This window comes from Aplidium turbinatum, chromosome 3 (assembly GCF_918807975.1).
Source record: "Aplidium turbinatum chromosome 3, kaAplTurb1.1, whole genome shotgun sequence".
In the NCBI taxonomy this organism is placed as follows: domain Eukaryota; kingdom Metazoa; phylum Chordata; class Ascidiacea; order Aplousobranchia; family Polyclinidae; genus Aplidium; species Aplidium turbinatum.
The window spans coordinates 46,962,325-46,977,818 of NC_137474.1; the positions used below are offsets into that span (position 1 = coordinate 46,962,325).

The window sequence follows — 15,494 nt, forward strand, 5'->3', positions numbered from 1 at the left end:
ATGGCTTTCTCATACGGTATGGAAATTTCAAAGTAGGTGGTAGAGTAACTTACGCTGTTGGAATAGTCACGTCATTATTCACTGCAATATTAAGCAAACCAGCTAAATTAGACGCGCTATTTTCAACAGGTCTTCCCGCTGTGAGATCAATTATAATTCAACAGAACGCATTGTTTTGTTCACAATGTGTGAGAATTCAATCATAAACCGATAAAAGAAAAGGTGTTTAATGGTCTTGGTCGCAGATATTGCTTGCATTAACGACGTCTCTTACCGCTATTATCACCTAGCTAACCTGGCATCATTGTTTTATGCGGCCGCTAAAATTTGACATCGACTTCAACGATCATGGAATGTTACGTAATAAGAACGATTATATCCTACACGCAAAAATAAAAAAGTGACCTCTTAAAACAGCTCTTTCCGCTGTTTTGTCTGGTGAGCTTTGCATATTGTTCAACAAGTGCATAAAGCATTGACAAGTAATCATTAAATTTGAAAATTAAGTTTGAATCTTTGCAAATAAACGTATTCAAAACTTTTACTTCGGCCGACGCCATTTCAAACTCCGTAATCTACGTCGGCAATGATTTTGTCTCAGCAAAAATGTGTTCATTTTGAAAACTTCCGAGCTGGAGACAACAGCTTGTCCCGTGTTAAGTTGAACCTGTCTTTTTGAGGTGAAAATCACTTGCGAACATCTCGACCTATACTCGAGTAGGCTATATACGGTATTCGATAAAAGACTATTAAGACTCTCGATAAAAAACTGAAAGCACTTCGCCGTTGTTAGTGCTTTGAAAATAAGCAATTAGCGAAACGAGGTTAATAAAACTGATAGCGGGTTTTAACTTTGCTTGAGATCATGATTTTTTGCGTTTTATTTCGATAACTTCACTGTTTTGATCGTTGTTATTCATTCCCACGAAAAGGAAAAAAATTGGCTTGTTTTCCAACTGTTCCAATTATGAGCTAACAATATCAAAATTTTTACGTAAAACTAATCGTCTCAAGCAGCGTTCTAATAAATTCGGTTTGTGACCTAGGTTTCAATATAAACAAGACACTACAAGCTTAATTAAAGACTATTTTAATTGAGTAAAATAGCGTTATGGTTATGACGTCATCACTTTTCTCGCCCCCCAAGGTTTTTTGAAAAGTCGGCGCCTATGGTCACACATACATAGTTTTTCGGTCTCCTTGCATTGTGTGTTTGTGAATAATGATTGCATTGCTCCAAGCAGTACTTTTCCAATAAAAACTGGAGTTCCTTTTAAGTGGCTGCAACGGGTGCAACCTAGTTCGTACCCTGAACAGTTCGGACCCTCAGTTCGTACCCTGAAAAGATCGAGAGAAAAAATTAAAAAAAGCCGAAGTCGCTGATCGCAGTTTAATAGCACAAAACCGAAGTCGCTGATCGGAGTTTCCGCAAACAAACTCGAGGGTTAGGGTTAGCGGAAACCGCGGAACTGCGGAAAAATATTTGCGGAAGCTGCGATCAGCGAGGGTTAAAGCAGAGCATAGATTACTCGATGATTAGAATTAGGGTTAGCCGAAACTGCAATTAGCAAAACTGCTGAAAAATGTTTGCGGAAACTGCGATCAGCGAGGGTTAGGGTTAGAGCATAGATTGCTCTATAGTTCGGGTAAAGGTTAGCGGAAACTGCGGAAAAATGTTTGCGGAAACTGCGATCAGCGAGGGTTAGGGTTAGAGCATAGATTGCTCTATAGTTAGGGTTAGGGTAAAAGTTAGCGGAAACTGCGGAAAATGTTTTCGGAAACTGCGATCAGCGAGGGTTAGGGTTAGAACATAGATTAATCTATGGTTAGAGTTAGGGTAAAGGTTAGCGGAAACTGCGGTTAGCGGAATCTACGGAAAATGTTTGCGGAAACTGCGATCAGCGAGGGTTAGGGTTAGAGCATAGATTAGCCTATGCTGGTTAAGGTTAGCGGAAACTGCGATCAGCGACTTCGGCTTTGTGCTATCTTTCTCTCGATCTTTTCAGGGGGAAAATTTTAAAATGTTTGCGGAAACTGCGATCAGCGACTTCCGCTTTTTTTAATTTTTTCTTTTGATCTTTTTAGGGTACGAACTGAGGGTCCGAACTGTTCAGGGTACGAACTAGGTTGCATCCGGCTGCAACAAGGTTATTTGACTGATCAATTGAATAAAAAAAACTAAAAAAAATCACTTCAGTGCAGCACAGCAGTGTTATTATTAGTTTCCGATTTCCGGCTGGTGGCCTTTAGTTCTGGTGATTTCTGTTTAATGTTCTAGCTTTTGGATTCCATTACACTTGCTGTGTTACACCTTCGTTCCTATGCCTGGATTTAAAATAAATGTAACACTGAAGACTATTGTGTCCTGACTCCTGATCACCTCTTGCCACTATCGTGCCCAGAGACGCTGTCATCCTAACCACAGTTCTGTATGAGCGGGCGTCTCTTCATGCAGTACATCACGTCGGCTGCATTAACAGTTATATAATCTTTTCTTTTAAAAATTTTTTTCATACTCTTCAGCGTGTAATAATTTAGTGGTATTGTTGTGTGTATTAAAATTACAATAGCGCACTTTGTGATTGCTGTTTTAATTACAAAATGCGTCCGAACACCAAGTGCTGTCATTCTGGCAGAACAATTCAGCACGATCCGCCTTATAAAACAATCTGTAAAAACGCAATAAATATTCTTGTGAATAATGTGATGACAGCAACAACAAGCGAACTCTCATAAATGCACTTTTCATTGACATATTTATTTTTCTGTCGCTTGAAAGTCAGGATGCCATTTTCAATTTTTTTCATGAAGAACAAACTTTTTTCTATAAACACAATTTGAAACGCAAAAACAAGTCACATAGTTACAGTAGCATAAAAAGATAAAACTTACCGTACACAAATTGTGATAATATTTTTGATAAATAAAAGTCTGTTAAATTTATTCTGTCAAAAATTACTTTCAATTGCAAAATATTCACAAATTTGTAAAGTGGACCCAACTACCTTGATAGTTGCAAATACACACATTGACCCTACTTGTAGACGTTTTGAATCACTGATGCAGGCCCGGTCGGCGGTCACAAAGATTGACAGAATGAAGTTTCCGTCTGTTGAAGTGGTGTTGCTGGGAAATTATTACATTTATCTGTATTAGGTGCTGCTGAATGGAGAGTGAACAATTCGTATCGTCAGTTCGTACCTTAAAAAGATCGAAAAAAAAAAATAAAAAAAGCCAAGTAGCTGATCGCAGTTTCCGCAAGGTTAAAAGGGTATCGATTAGGTATCGGTAGTTAGGGCATCAGAGTATCGGTATCCACAAATAAACTAACTGAAAAAATCGAGAGAAAAAAATAGAACATCGCTGATCGCAGTTTCTGTTTTTTCGCAGTTTCCACAAACATTTTAAAATTTCCGGTAATGATCCTGAGAGTTTGCCAAAGTCGCTGATCGCAGTTTCCACAAGGCCAGTAGTTAGGGTTAGGGCATCGGAGTATCGGTATCCGCAAATCGCAGTTTCCGCAAACATTTTAAAAGGGTTAGGGTGTTTCCGCAATCAAGCAAACTGAAAAGATCGAGAGAAAAAATAGAACAAAGCCGAAGTCGCTAATCGCAGATTCCGTTTTTCCGCAGTTTTTGCAAATATTTTAAAAGGGTTAGGGTTGATCGGAGTTTCTGCAAACATTTTAAAATTTCTGGTAATGATCCTAAAAGTTTTTGTTTGTTTGCGGAAAATTTAAAATGTTTGCGGAAACTGCAATCAGCAACTTCGGCTTTTTTAAATTTTTCTCTCGATGTTTTCAAGGTACGAACTGACGGTACGAGTTGTTCATGGTACGAATTAGGTTGCATCCGGCCCTCACCAACTGAACCATTGGAGTGGACTGGTTGAGTAACATCTCAGAAATGCGATCACTGACCTTCAACCAACATTCTCAAAAAATGTTCCCAGAACTTGTGAAAAATCACACAATTCCAACCTTTGCCCCTAATGACAGGTTTGTGCAAACATTTGTTTTCACTTCATTAAGTCGTTAACGATCGACAACTCAAACTGTGTGCACAAAACCACACGAACGCCTATTCAGAGACAAAAACAATCAAAATTTGTTGCTAAATACCATTTCTACCAATGTTGCCAGTTCAGTTCAGTTGTTTTTTATTTCTGACCATCATATCACAAACAATACACGTCAACATAGCAAAGGTCGAGAAAAAGGAAGAAGCGACAAAACGCGAACATTAAAACGTGCTTGTGACCGACGTAAGTTATTGAGTTGAAAAAAAATTGGCACGGTCGCAACACCTTCAGTAAAATTTAAGATATAAAGGGAAAATAAAAAAAGAAAATGTTAAAAAAAAAATAAACAACATATATTTAGGCTATAGCTTTATTAGCCCAAATAGCTTTAGCTGATATATGCTTATCAACGGATTTCTCAACATTGCAATAAAATTTCACCAAACATGATTACAAATACAACCTTGCAAAACCTCAACAACAGTGTTTCTGTAAAAAGGCATTCACTTCACGATTGTGGTATTTCAGTGGTATCCTGGATACTGCTAAAAAAATGAAGTGTCTTCACCTGTTTAAAAGGTTTCTTTTGTTGAGAAAGGCCAACCGGGTTCTCAACATCCGTCATTTTAAATTTTCTTCAAAACTATTAAATTTCTTCAATCACAAGTTTATTTCCCCAACCGTCTTCAACTTTCTCCAAAGTGAAAAAAAATATTTGGCAACACTATATTTGCATTTTCTATTTGTTGTAATGTAACATTTTACTGTCATGTGATGTATTTTCACCATGAACAAAAGTTAGCGTATGAAACTGCGATCCTTATCAAAAGTAAAAATCTTGTGACTCTCCATCAATATCAGCGATGTGTTGTGTAACTTCCCAGTTTCGATTTAATTATGGAATGTTGTTAAACAATTCAATTCAGTTTGGTTTGGTTTGGTTTTGAATTTTCATCCTCGGATTGACAAAAGCAGTGGCCGAGGTCGGCAGCAGTGGCCGAGTGGTTAGCGCGTTGGGCTCGCAGTCGAGAGCTTGCATGTTCGACTCCAGCCACCCGCACTTGCTGTTGTTTCTCTGGGCAAGAAACTTTACGATAATTGCCTCTACCCAGTTATCGATTTCGAGTAATGGGTAGTAGCCTACCAAATTTAAGTCATAAGTAAAGTAGACAACTGGAAACAGACATTGCCGTTGGCTGCAGCGTGGGTCAGGTGTAGCCTACGTCGGAAGGCGTACACCGATGCATAGAGCTCAAGTCCGCTTTCCCACAATGCAGGATAAAGATAAAACAAACAAACAAAACCTTGGTAGGTTATTCCCAGTGATGCACGCGCATGCAAAAAATATTGACGCCGTCAGCGTAGGCCTAAACGTAAACGTTCGAAAAACCATACGCCATATGCGTCAACGTAACTGCATTCAATTTATTTTTCATTGCTGGCGCAAACATGTAGAAAACGGCAAAGTAAACTCACGAATTTAGCACCAACAAAAGGGAAAGATGGCAAAACCAAAAGGTTTAAAACATGCAAAAACAGTGGTGGGATGTCACTATTTTTAATTTGCACAGCCACAAAACCTGGAAATGAGATAGAAAAGATAAAAAAAATTATGTGGAAACGGTACAAAAATAGGGCTACAATTACAATCAACACTTGCCAGTGCAACAAGGGCGATTTTAACCACCAGCTGAAGTTAAACATAACAAGCCCAAACCCTCTCTTTAACAAAAGAAAAAATGTTACAAAGTTTGATTACAAACTTGCATTGCTTATTGTTTTATTGTATGAATTGTTTCATTGTTTTTATATTGTTTTATATTAGAATATTGTTTTAGGCTACCGGTATCTTATTGTATGAAATAAACCATATTAAATAACACAATATTATTATGCATTTTTCATTGTGCAAAATACAGTTATCAGGAATTGTTGAACTTGGTGCACTTCTTTATTATCAAACCTGGCTCTCCTGCAAAACGTTTGTACACATTTAGTTTAACACTGACGCATGTTGACACACCCAAGTTGTCTTCCAGCATTTCTAATGGAAACAATCCAACCACTTCTCCTTGGCAATGTTTCCATCGGCAATGTTGCCCTGTTCTTGTTCCCACCACATCTTGAGCAGTTCAGGCCTCCCCTGTGAGTGGCAGAAAAGTCTCCCCTTTACGCTAACTCGATTAATCTTCTGCTTTATCTTCGTTCGAAGAATGCCAGTGACGTAGACGTCGTCCAGATGGATCTGTGACGTTCCAATCGGAATAATTTGGTCATCAACACTTAGCCTATGACCTTTATTGAGCCGCTAAACAAAATATAGGCTATACGAAGTAAATGAGCAGAGATTTGTAAAACTTAAAGACTAAGAAAAGTTCTTACTAAGTTGCTACAAACAACGTCATAGTCACCTGACGCGTGTCGAGCGACATTTTGTATAAGCTCATTATGACGTCACGCGACGCAATCCATCCTCCTCCGAAGCAGAAAGTTGGCCACTGGTCCGCGCTGTAAAGTGTCTTGGCTACTGCATACTTCCCACTCCTAAGAACAGGGGAGTGGGGGGTCGGCTTGCAGAGAAGAAGATCGCGTTTTGGCAGAACTAAACACAATGACAAATGTGCTGGTCAATGACAAATATCTTGAACATTGGTTTGATTTTGAATTTTATCCTCGGACTGACAAAGCCTCTGACATTCCTGGTAGTTTCGAACACTTGTGGACCTACCAAATCATCAGTGGGTAGTCTAAAAACGCAGCTGGCTCAAACATTATCACTGACACCGAAGATATCATTGATCGTTGGAAGTCGCATTTTGAAACACTGTTAAATAACCACTCATCCCCTCACAGTGACCTTCTTCGCAATACTCCACAATATCCCACCCGCGATTGGATGTCCACTCCACCTACACTAAATGAACTCAATAAAGCCATCAAACACATGAAGCCAACATAATGCCACAAAGCTCCGATAATGCCACACTTGCTTTTACTTCTGATGATCTCCAAACGATAGCCACCATCTACAACAACTCTTATGAGCATTTAGGAATGGAAGTTAACATTAATATTGTAACTAGGATACTCAACCAAACGCCATCTGATCACACCTCCCCAGAGATCAATATCAACGAGAGACCTCTAGGTAATGTAGATTAGGCTACTTCTCCTACGTTGTGAAACCTGGACATTATACCGCCGTGACATCAAACGTCTTGAAAATTTCCAGCAGAAGAAACTGAGGCAAATGCTAGGGACTCGTTGGGAAGATTGTCTCACCAACGAGGCAATTCTTGATCGCGCTAGGTTGCCCAGTTCAGAAGCCACCATATTGCAACACCACCTTCGCTGGACAGGACATGTTATGCGAATGGAACCAACGAGGCTTCGACAAACAATGCTTTATGGTGAACTGGAGACAGGGAACAGACCCCCGGGAAGACCAAAAATGAGATACAAAGACCTGCTGAAAATCTCCCTTAACCATGCAAACATTGATCTGGATTCATGAAAACAACTTGCTAGTGCTAGGGACAGATCACTCTGGAGAAAAAGAACTAAGGAAGGCACGAAATTTTTGAAAAAGACAGGATAGGCCTACATAAAGTCTAAAAAAAGAAACACCAGAAAAGAAAACCTAAAACTACCACGTCCCCCACCCTCCATACAATGTGCCTTTTGCCCACGTCTTTTTCATCATAGACTGGGCCTCCAAAGCCACATAGGCTACGACATCACCATCCAAAGCCAAATTCGATTTGAAGACGAAACCAATGCTCGGACACGAGCTGGAGCCGACGACAACACTTGTAGAAGCTTTTGATGCAGGGCCGGTTACTGAGATTGGCAGAGTGAAGTTTTCCGATTGTTGAAGTCTTGTTGCTGTGGAATTATTCTATTCACTAGGTGCCGCTGAATGGAGAGCAGTCCTTAGAATCACTGAGCTAACGGGGCAGAGTGACCAGTTGTGTTCGAACAATTAGTGAGTTAATAATCGCTCGATACAAGTCACGCGGTTTGTGGGAGATATTGATTAAACTACAAAAATGCCTGAATCTTTGTTCTAGCGCCACCAAGTGACCATCTTCAGGAAGTTTTCATCTTCTAACACAAAACTAATTTCATTCTCTTGATTCAATCTTAAGCTTCCGATAACAATCCACTTTAGGGCGCATTCACAGCGGCTATAGAGATTCCGCAACATCAAGCTTACCGCTTTGAACAATCGAGGCCAGAATCTTCTTTCTCCCGACAAAAATATCGTCATCAACTTTAACGACAAAGTCCGCGCGAGGGCAGTAGAGAGCAGCCCACTTTAGAGCCATGATTGCCTTCAAGGTGATGTTGCTAAATAAACAAATGAAGCTGGAAACTGTCAGGCTGTGAAAACCAAATAGGCTACTCAACGAATGTTTTGACACAAAGTATGATTCAGACAGCAAATCAGTCGTTTTTTTACATTGATTCAACGTCTACAGACAACGTTCAGCGCCTGGGAAGATGTAGCATAAGCTCATAATATTTTTTATATCACCGATAAGTTTCATGGAAATCCTCCTGCAAGACGTCGCCATATTCATCACTTTCCTTCTCAACCAAACCTTGATAGGATGCACTATGGGGATTCCCCAAAAGAAATACAACCTAAAAGAAACAAAATCTTAAATCATTGTTCAACAAAATCACGAAACAGTCGCTCGATATCTGCTTGGCATTTAACCAAAGAAGCGACAAATGTGGTAATGTGCAGAAGTGCGGCGGTGAAAGGCAGACGCTTTGACTTGCAAAAAAAGAAGTATTGGGGCCAGAAAGATAGTTGAATAAGTTAATAATAAATTATTTGAAATATTTCCTTCTATAATTTAGAAAACATTTTTAAAACTTTGACAAGAGCCATAATCAGCTATGAAGCTAATAGGATTTCCTGGCCAAACACCTATTGCCCCCTTACTCTTGATAGTCTGTTCCCCTCCGAGCCCCACGTATCCCGAATGGTTTTCCGGAACCGGAAGTGATTCGCTTTGCTGTGAACCAGGAACAGCGCGAGCATGTGCCGACCATTATGACGTTTGGCGGCTGTATTTCGTCGATCCAACCTGAGTACATTCGTATGACGTCATCAACACTGCATCATTATTTTATGTCGAGCTGTCGTCACCAAACTGGATGAAACAATTTCATGAAACTTACTTTTGAGATTCGCTTGGTAGCACACCGCATGTGACGTCATAGACCGGTTGCAACACATATCGATAGGAGTGGAGAGAGATATTAGGAATACTTTGTAGATATGAATCAGGAATCTTGGAATTCTCTTTCCTCTGGAAAAAATGCAATGATGCTCATTTTTTTAACGGACTGAAGTTATACAATTTGCGTAGAGAGGTAACTTTTTTAAACCATAAACAGATATAACTCAGCAACAACACTCCATTTAACATTATAAAACAAAAAACAAAAAGCGAACGTTTTCGGCTAATCATACAGCCCTTTTCAAGCGTATAAGAAAAATATTTAAAAGAAATACTAAAGAATAATATAGTATCACAGCAGGGAGTAGATGTACAAACTGATCAGCATAAAGTAAACAGCCGTTGCCTGCACTTCTTTGTGCAAGATAATCCCAGTTTCTGGCTGAGAATGTGTGGTGTGTTTCTGAGCACGACGCTCTGTTCCTCAACCATTCTATAGTATTCAGTTAATTATTGCCTCATTTTCTGCACGCTTTGGTTCTACGCTTTCTTCAACAATTCGTTCAGTTCTGTTGTTGCAGCGTTGTGTACTGTAGGAAGGAATTATTTATGTATTCTTTCATTTGCAAATGTAGTTGCCTTTTATTTTAATAAAGCCTAATCCAGGTTGTTATACAAGTGTATTAAGTTCACATCAGAATGATGAACGTTTTCATTTGAGTTTTAAGCAAACAGCGAATACATGGATTCCACGGTTGAGATCTGCAACTGCCGTCAGTGAGACAAATGCAACGCAACAGTCTGGTATAGGCCTATCATGCATTGGTCAAGTAGTTCAAGATAACTGTGGTGAAATGCATAACTTAGCGTTGCCTGTGACAGTAGTTTAGCAGAAAGTATACTAAAGGAAAGTGTCTGAAGTTTATCTAAATTATCTCTTTGATTTTTCGGACTGAATAATAGTGAATATCCCAAATAAGCTACTTGTGAAAAAATAAATTTATAGCAAAATTTTCAGCTAGAGATTTGCAGCAAGGCAGTGTAGCGGACGTCGAATACTCTAGAGCATCCGCTCATACCTAGCTGTAATTATTGCAGCAACATCCCGAGCACATCGGTGGTGGGGATAATCTCAGAATGATATCTTGATATCTCCATGTATGAGTTTATTGCAAAAAATAACAAATCTTCAAATCATCAGGGCGCATTGACGCAAAAACGTTGCAACCAAAAGATGACTAGCTAACAGGACGTGATGAACTGAATCAAATCATGATTCGGAACATAAAGTTAAACTACCACAGAACTGACACCGTAACTTTCAAGAAAAAGAAAACAATACTGATCCTGGTTTAACTCTAGACGTGTTGATTTAAGAGAAACCCAGTGTGATTGGAATGTTCCAAGCGTTACACCTAAGCACAATGTGGCATGTGCTAGATGCACAACGCCAAAAAGATGTACAGCTACGTAAACGTGCATTAAACTGCCGATTGTAAAAGAACGCACAATTACTGCTAGCGTTTCAAACTCCTACTAAACGGCACAAAGTCTTAACCCTTTGAAGGTTTGGGGACAGGGCTGTCAATTCAACTTTTTTGTATCAACATTTGTATCTCTAAAACCACTGAGGCTGCGACTATGAGACTTCTTGACTTTTCCTAACTTTTATTCACCTCTATTTGAGCTGAAATTTTGAGCGAATAAAGATTATAAATTGAGAGATATAAGGCATTTCTCAGCACATCCTGTGAAATATTTCATATTCTGTTGTTCAAAATTTTCCCACCAGCTGGATGAATGTAATTAATTTGGCCCACGTCTCGTTAATCCTAACTGTTTCATAGCATGAAGAGAACTGGCTGTATGTAAAATTATCTAAAAAAATTTTAATCACAACATTGCAATGCATGTCCTTCATTACTCTACCAAAAAATAATGTGTAAACTCACGCTGCAATTACTTTAATCGCAAAGTCATAAGTCACCTCAACATTTCAACGTATGTGAGCAGTTCTAAAATTCACATAGTTTTAATTTTCGGATATGCTCAGCGTGAATAATTTTACAAAGTGAATTCCAAATTTTGAAACCGTGCCTTAAAAAATAACAGAGATATCACTCCTAAAGCATAAGTAGAATCGACAGCCCCCCCCCCCTCCCAAACTGAGCAAGGCTCCAGCAGCCCAACCTTCTAAGGGTTAAAGCAAAACCTCAGGGATCCAAAAGGCATCCAGGCCCCACAACGGCAATAAGACACAAAGAAACATAAAAAAAGCCGCAGGGCTATACGTGCATCAGAATTGTTGCAAAATCTCCTTTCAAACTGCTCTAATAACAATGGTTCTGACATTGAAATCGATAAAGCGGTAAATACTGCAACAACCAGTGTTTAGCAGGCAGGAGCGTCTGCATTGTCAGATTCGAGCGAACACGAATCTGATTCACCTGGCCAAGCTGCATATTCTACTGCAATAGCAGAAAAGCCCTGGTTCAAGGAAGAGATGGATCAAGATGGCAAAAGATTGTTGCATCACTCGCTACTCAAGGCCGCTTACAATCTGTTAATATTCTTCGATTTCGACCTGAGCCAACATCTTATTCAACCAATCGTGTTATTTCTGGTAGCTCAGATTCATCATTTCGAATAATATTTGATCCGAGACTTTGACTACGGAACGAAGAACTGAAAAAAATTACGGAGTTTTCCGCGTCAAGATCAGGGTCACTCTGCAACTCCAAAAGACTGTCACAAACACGTTTTGAACTGAAAGTTGTCTTGTTTGTAGCTCTTTTTTCTGAGCATTTTAGCACTTGCTGATAGCACTTAAGTAGGCGAAACATAATAATTTCAGTTTAGGTTGAGTAATGTGAAATAAAAATGTTGTCTTTAGGGTATTAACGTCCAAGTTCAGAGTAATTTATAAACACTAGAAAAGCATTGGACATGTCTGAACAATCTCGTATTTATTCATATAAGAAGTTTGCTTTAGTTGTCTAATTTAGTGATTAGATTTGGGTAGAGAGGTAACTCTTTTAAACCATAAACAGACATAACTCAGCAACAACACTACATTTAACATTATATAAACAAAAAACAAAAAGCGAACGTTTTCGGCTAGTCATATAGCCCTTTTCAAACTTATAAAAAAATACATTTTTAATAGAAATGCTAAAGAATCATATAGTACCACAGCAAAAATGTGGTCAAATCTAAACATTTGAGTAACTTGCTCACTTGCTCACACAAAATGATGACTGAAAAATTACGCAGCACAACGGGTCAAGTATTTGAGAGGTAAAATTAATTAATTGTTTAGAAAAGGACTCAAGCAGATTACGCAAGATGGACAGCACGAGATAGTGGCACAAACAAAGTAAAAATACGAGAAGCACAAGACGTGACAATTCAATCAAAAACTGTTAAAAGATAAGAAGCTCCGCCAGCAAATAATTGCTTGTTGAGCCCTGGGTTTAAAGATTTGATGACCAATGCCTCGTGAATCTTGGTGTCGAACTCGGACAAACACTTACGAACAATTTCGAAGGACTCCAAGGAGGGTTTATTGTTTGAGCACGGTTGACAGTTTTTAATATGGTCTTTAATTGCACTGTTTTTATTAAAATTAGCTAAATTCAAATGCTCTCCCAATCTCGTCGCCAAACATGGGTCGCGAAGAGTCAAGAAATGGGTCATGCAGGGACGATTTAAATTTGCCAAAATGGGATTGTTGTAAATTAATTTGCAGTTGAACTTTTTTTACTTCTGTTGAGTTGTTTTAATCGGCAAACGTCGACATTCGACAGTCGCCTATTATTGCATCATACACATTTAATTGGTTCTCTTATCAAAATCAATTATGACAAACAGTTTTACCGGCATTCAAGTCACTTCCTTCAATCAATCACGGTAAATGTAAATTATGCTACAAGTTCACAATTCAAGATTTCTGGGCTATTTTTTTTAACTTGAAGTTTATTTTCATCTGCTGTGCTGCCGCTAGGAAACTGCTACGTGGGCTGTGTTGTAAAATGCTGTCAAACGAATCCTTAAAGAAGAACAAGTTGAAGAGACATCCGACGCATGTAAAAAAAAGCGTATTTTTAAGCACCGAGAAGAGGCACTGAAGCCAAGCCGGTTTGACTCAGCAACGAATCCAGCTCTTTTACTTAGACTCTAACCAAGTCGAGCTATAGTAGACCACTCTGCAACTGGTTGTCTGTGTGGTGCATATAGCAGGCGAAGATTGAAAAAAAAACAGTAGAGTGGTGAAATAGTTTACAGCCTACAAGTTGTCTACGTCGTGGATCGCGAGATGTTCACCAATATCTGGGTCGCGCTCAAAAAGTTTGGGAACCATTGACTTATGATAATGCCAAAAAATGCAAAATTTCCTTTTGCTGTAAAAATATATTAAAAAATATGCATACTCAATTGTAGGCCAGTTGTATTTTTCTTTTTGGTACCTTTTCAAATTAAACGCTGTACAGTGAATATCTCTTCTCAATTGCTTTTCGTGATGAGCAAACGCAGCAAGAGTGTTCCCCTCAAGACCATCAACACCTTTGATAACCCACCAAGGTTGATCACCATAGCAACCAAGGTTGATCATCATAGCAACCAAGGTTGATCACCATAGCAACCAAGGTTGATCACCACAGCAACCAAGGTTGATCACCATAGCAACCAAGGTTGATCAACATAGCAACCAAGGTTGATCACCATAGCAACTGTCTTTTCGTCTTGTTTTGTTTTGTTTATTTTCACTCACTAGTCTATTTTTTTTCTCTTTTTTCTAAATTTATAAAAATTTTATTAATGTGTTGCGACCGTGCCATATTTCAAGTGATTGTCCTGTTGTGGTATCATGCACGTTATAACGTCCGCGTTTTGTCGCTTCCACCTTTTTCTGCACCTCTGCTATGTTCGTCATATACTGTTTTTTTCTCGTTGTGATGGTCAGAAATAAAAACAAACTTGAACTGAACTGAATTGACCAACCTGGCTCGGCAAGGTGACCTTCCTTGGCCTTTCTTTGCTTCCATTGGCACTGATTTCTATTTCAGTCTGGCTTCCACCAAAACTGTAAAAAATAGGCTATTATGATTGAAACGTTGTAAAAAATAACCAGCAAGTGGAAAACATCTTCTAAGATCATTGCAACTTATGGCAAATATCAATTTAGCTTGAACACAACATCTCCCACAAGACAGGCACAAGTAGCCTACATTCACTTTGAAACATTTACTCATGTTGTAATGTGTTACATTGTGATGTCACTTTGCCTCTATGAAGACATTGATGTGACGTTTCCTTTGCCCAATAGATCATAGCAATATAGCGGAACAATGGAGGGTCGTTGGGAAGATAACGTGGCCCGTGACCCCCAAACAAGACATTCCTATACAAAACAACGACATTCCAAAAGGAACGCAGTGTTTTCGTTGTTGGACTTGCTGACATGACCATTTTTTGGGTGTTCACTTTTTTCAGCAAACTTTAGTCTACTTGTACTCAGAAGCTTTGGATGCGGTTCAACCAAGTCAGCTTGACTGTTTGTTCTTTAAACCTGCAAGTAAACTATGTAATGTATGTGCTTACAGTTTGGTGAACAAGAACACCCAAAAAAGTGGTCACGTTTTGCCACAGAAAAGTAGCCTACTCCCTGACTCCTTTGTCAACGCTACCAGAAGAAAGCATCTTGCTAAATTAATTTAGTTTTGTTATGAAGCTTTCACCACTCATGTGTTGCTTCGTTAGTACGCTTTATTATTCAAATAGAAATATCATCCAATTTCAGGCAGACCATGAATTCAAAGCGCTAGAATATAAATAGGCCTAGCCCACAAGTCCTTTATATTTTACGATTTTACGTTTGTTTTACTTACTCTGATGATAACAAAAGAATCAGGACAATCCCAATCGAAGCTAGCGCTGCGATGCATCGTAACTTCCGCCAGGAGGCACCACATGGCACTCTCACCATTAGATAGCGCCAATAACCAATTTAGCATTCGGATATTTTTATGAAGTTATTTCTGAAAGGAAAAACTCAGACTCAGAACATTAGTGCTTTGTATTGTCTTTCTTATAATTTAATAACAAGACGGCGGTGAGATGGCGCAGCGGATAAGTTGCTTTCTAATAGAGCAAACCTGATTCGAGACCCGGCTTAAGCTGCTTGTTGACAAACAGAAGCTCAATTCCCCGAAGCTCAATTTCCCCAATTCATTCTCCGAAGCTCAATTTCCCCAATTCATTCCCCGAAGCTCAATTTGG

The 15,494-nt window shown here is 39.0% G+C and overlaps 1 protein-coding gene across 1 annotated transcript; it reads right to left on the reverse strand.

The window, feature by feature from the left end:
• Positions 1-5,491: 5,491 nt before the first annotated feature.
• Positions 5,492-15,210, reverse strand: LOC145767456 (beta-1,3-galactosyltransferase 1-like). The gene is made up of 8 exons (XM_082579279.1): positions 15,104-15,210; positions 14,217-14,298; positions 9,214-9,344; positions 8,975-9,119; positions 8,558-8,667; positions 8,237-8,370; positions 6,432-6,622; positions 5,492-6,265 (listed from the first exon to the last, which is right to left on the reverse strand). Exons 1-8 carry the CDS (start codon positions 15,199-15,201, stop codon positions 6,065-6,067), a joined length of 1,092 nt encoding a protein of 363 aa, XP_082435405.1. The 5' UTR covers positions 15,202-15,210; the 3' UTR covers positions 5,492-6,064.
• Between the last annotated feature and the right edge of the window lie 284 nt (positions 15,211-15,494).

Coding starts and splice junctions, on each gene's coding strand:
- LOC145767456 (XM_082579279.1), bottom strand. CDS start 15,201: ATGGTGAGAGTGCCATGTGGTGCCTCCTGGCGGAAGTTACGATGCATC. Junction 8,371..8,557: donor GATTTCCATGAAACTTATCG/GTGATATAAAAA, acceptor TTGTTTATTTAG/CAACATCACCTTGAAGGCAA. Junction 6,266..6,431: donor TGTCGCTCGACACGCGTCAG/GTGACTATGACG, acceptor GGAACGTCACAG/ATCCATCTGGACGACGTCTA.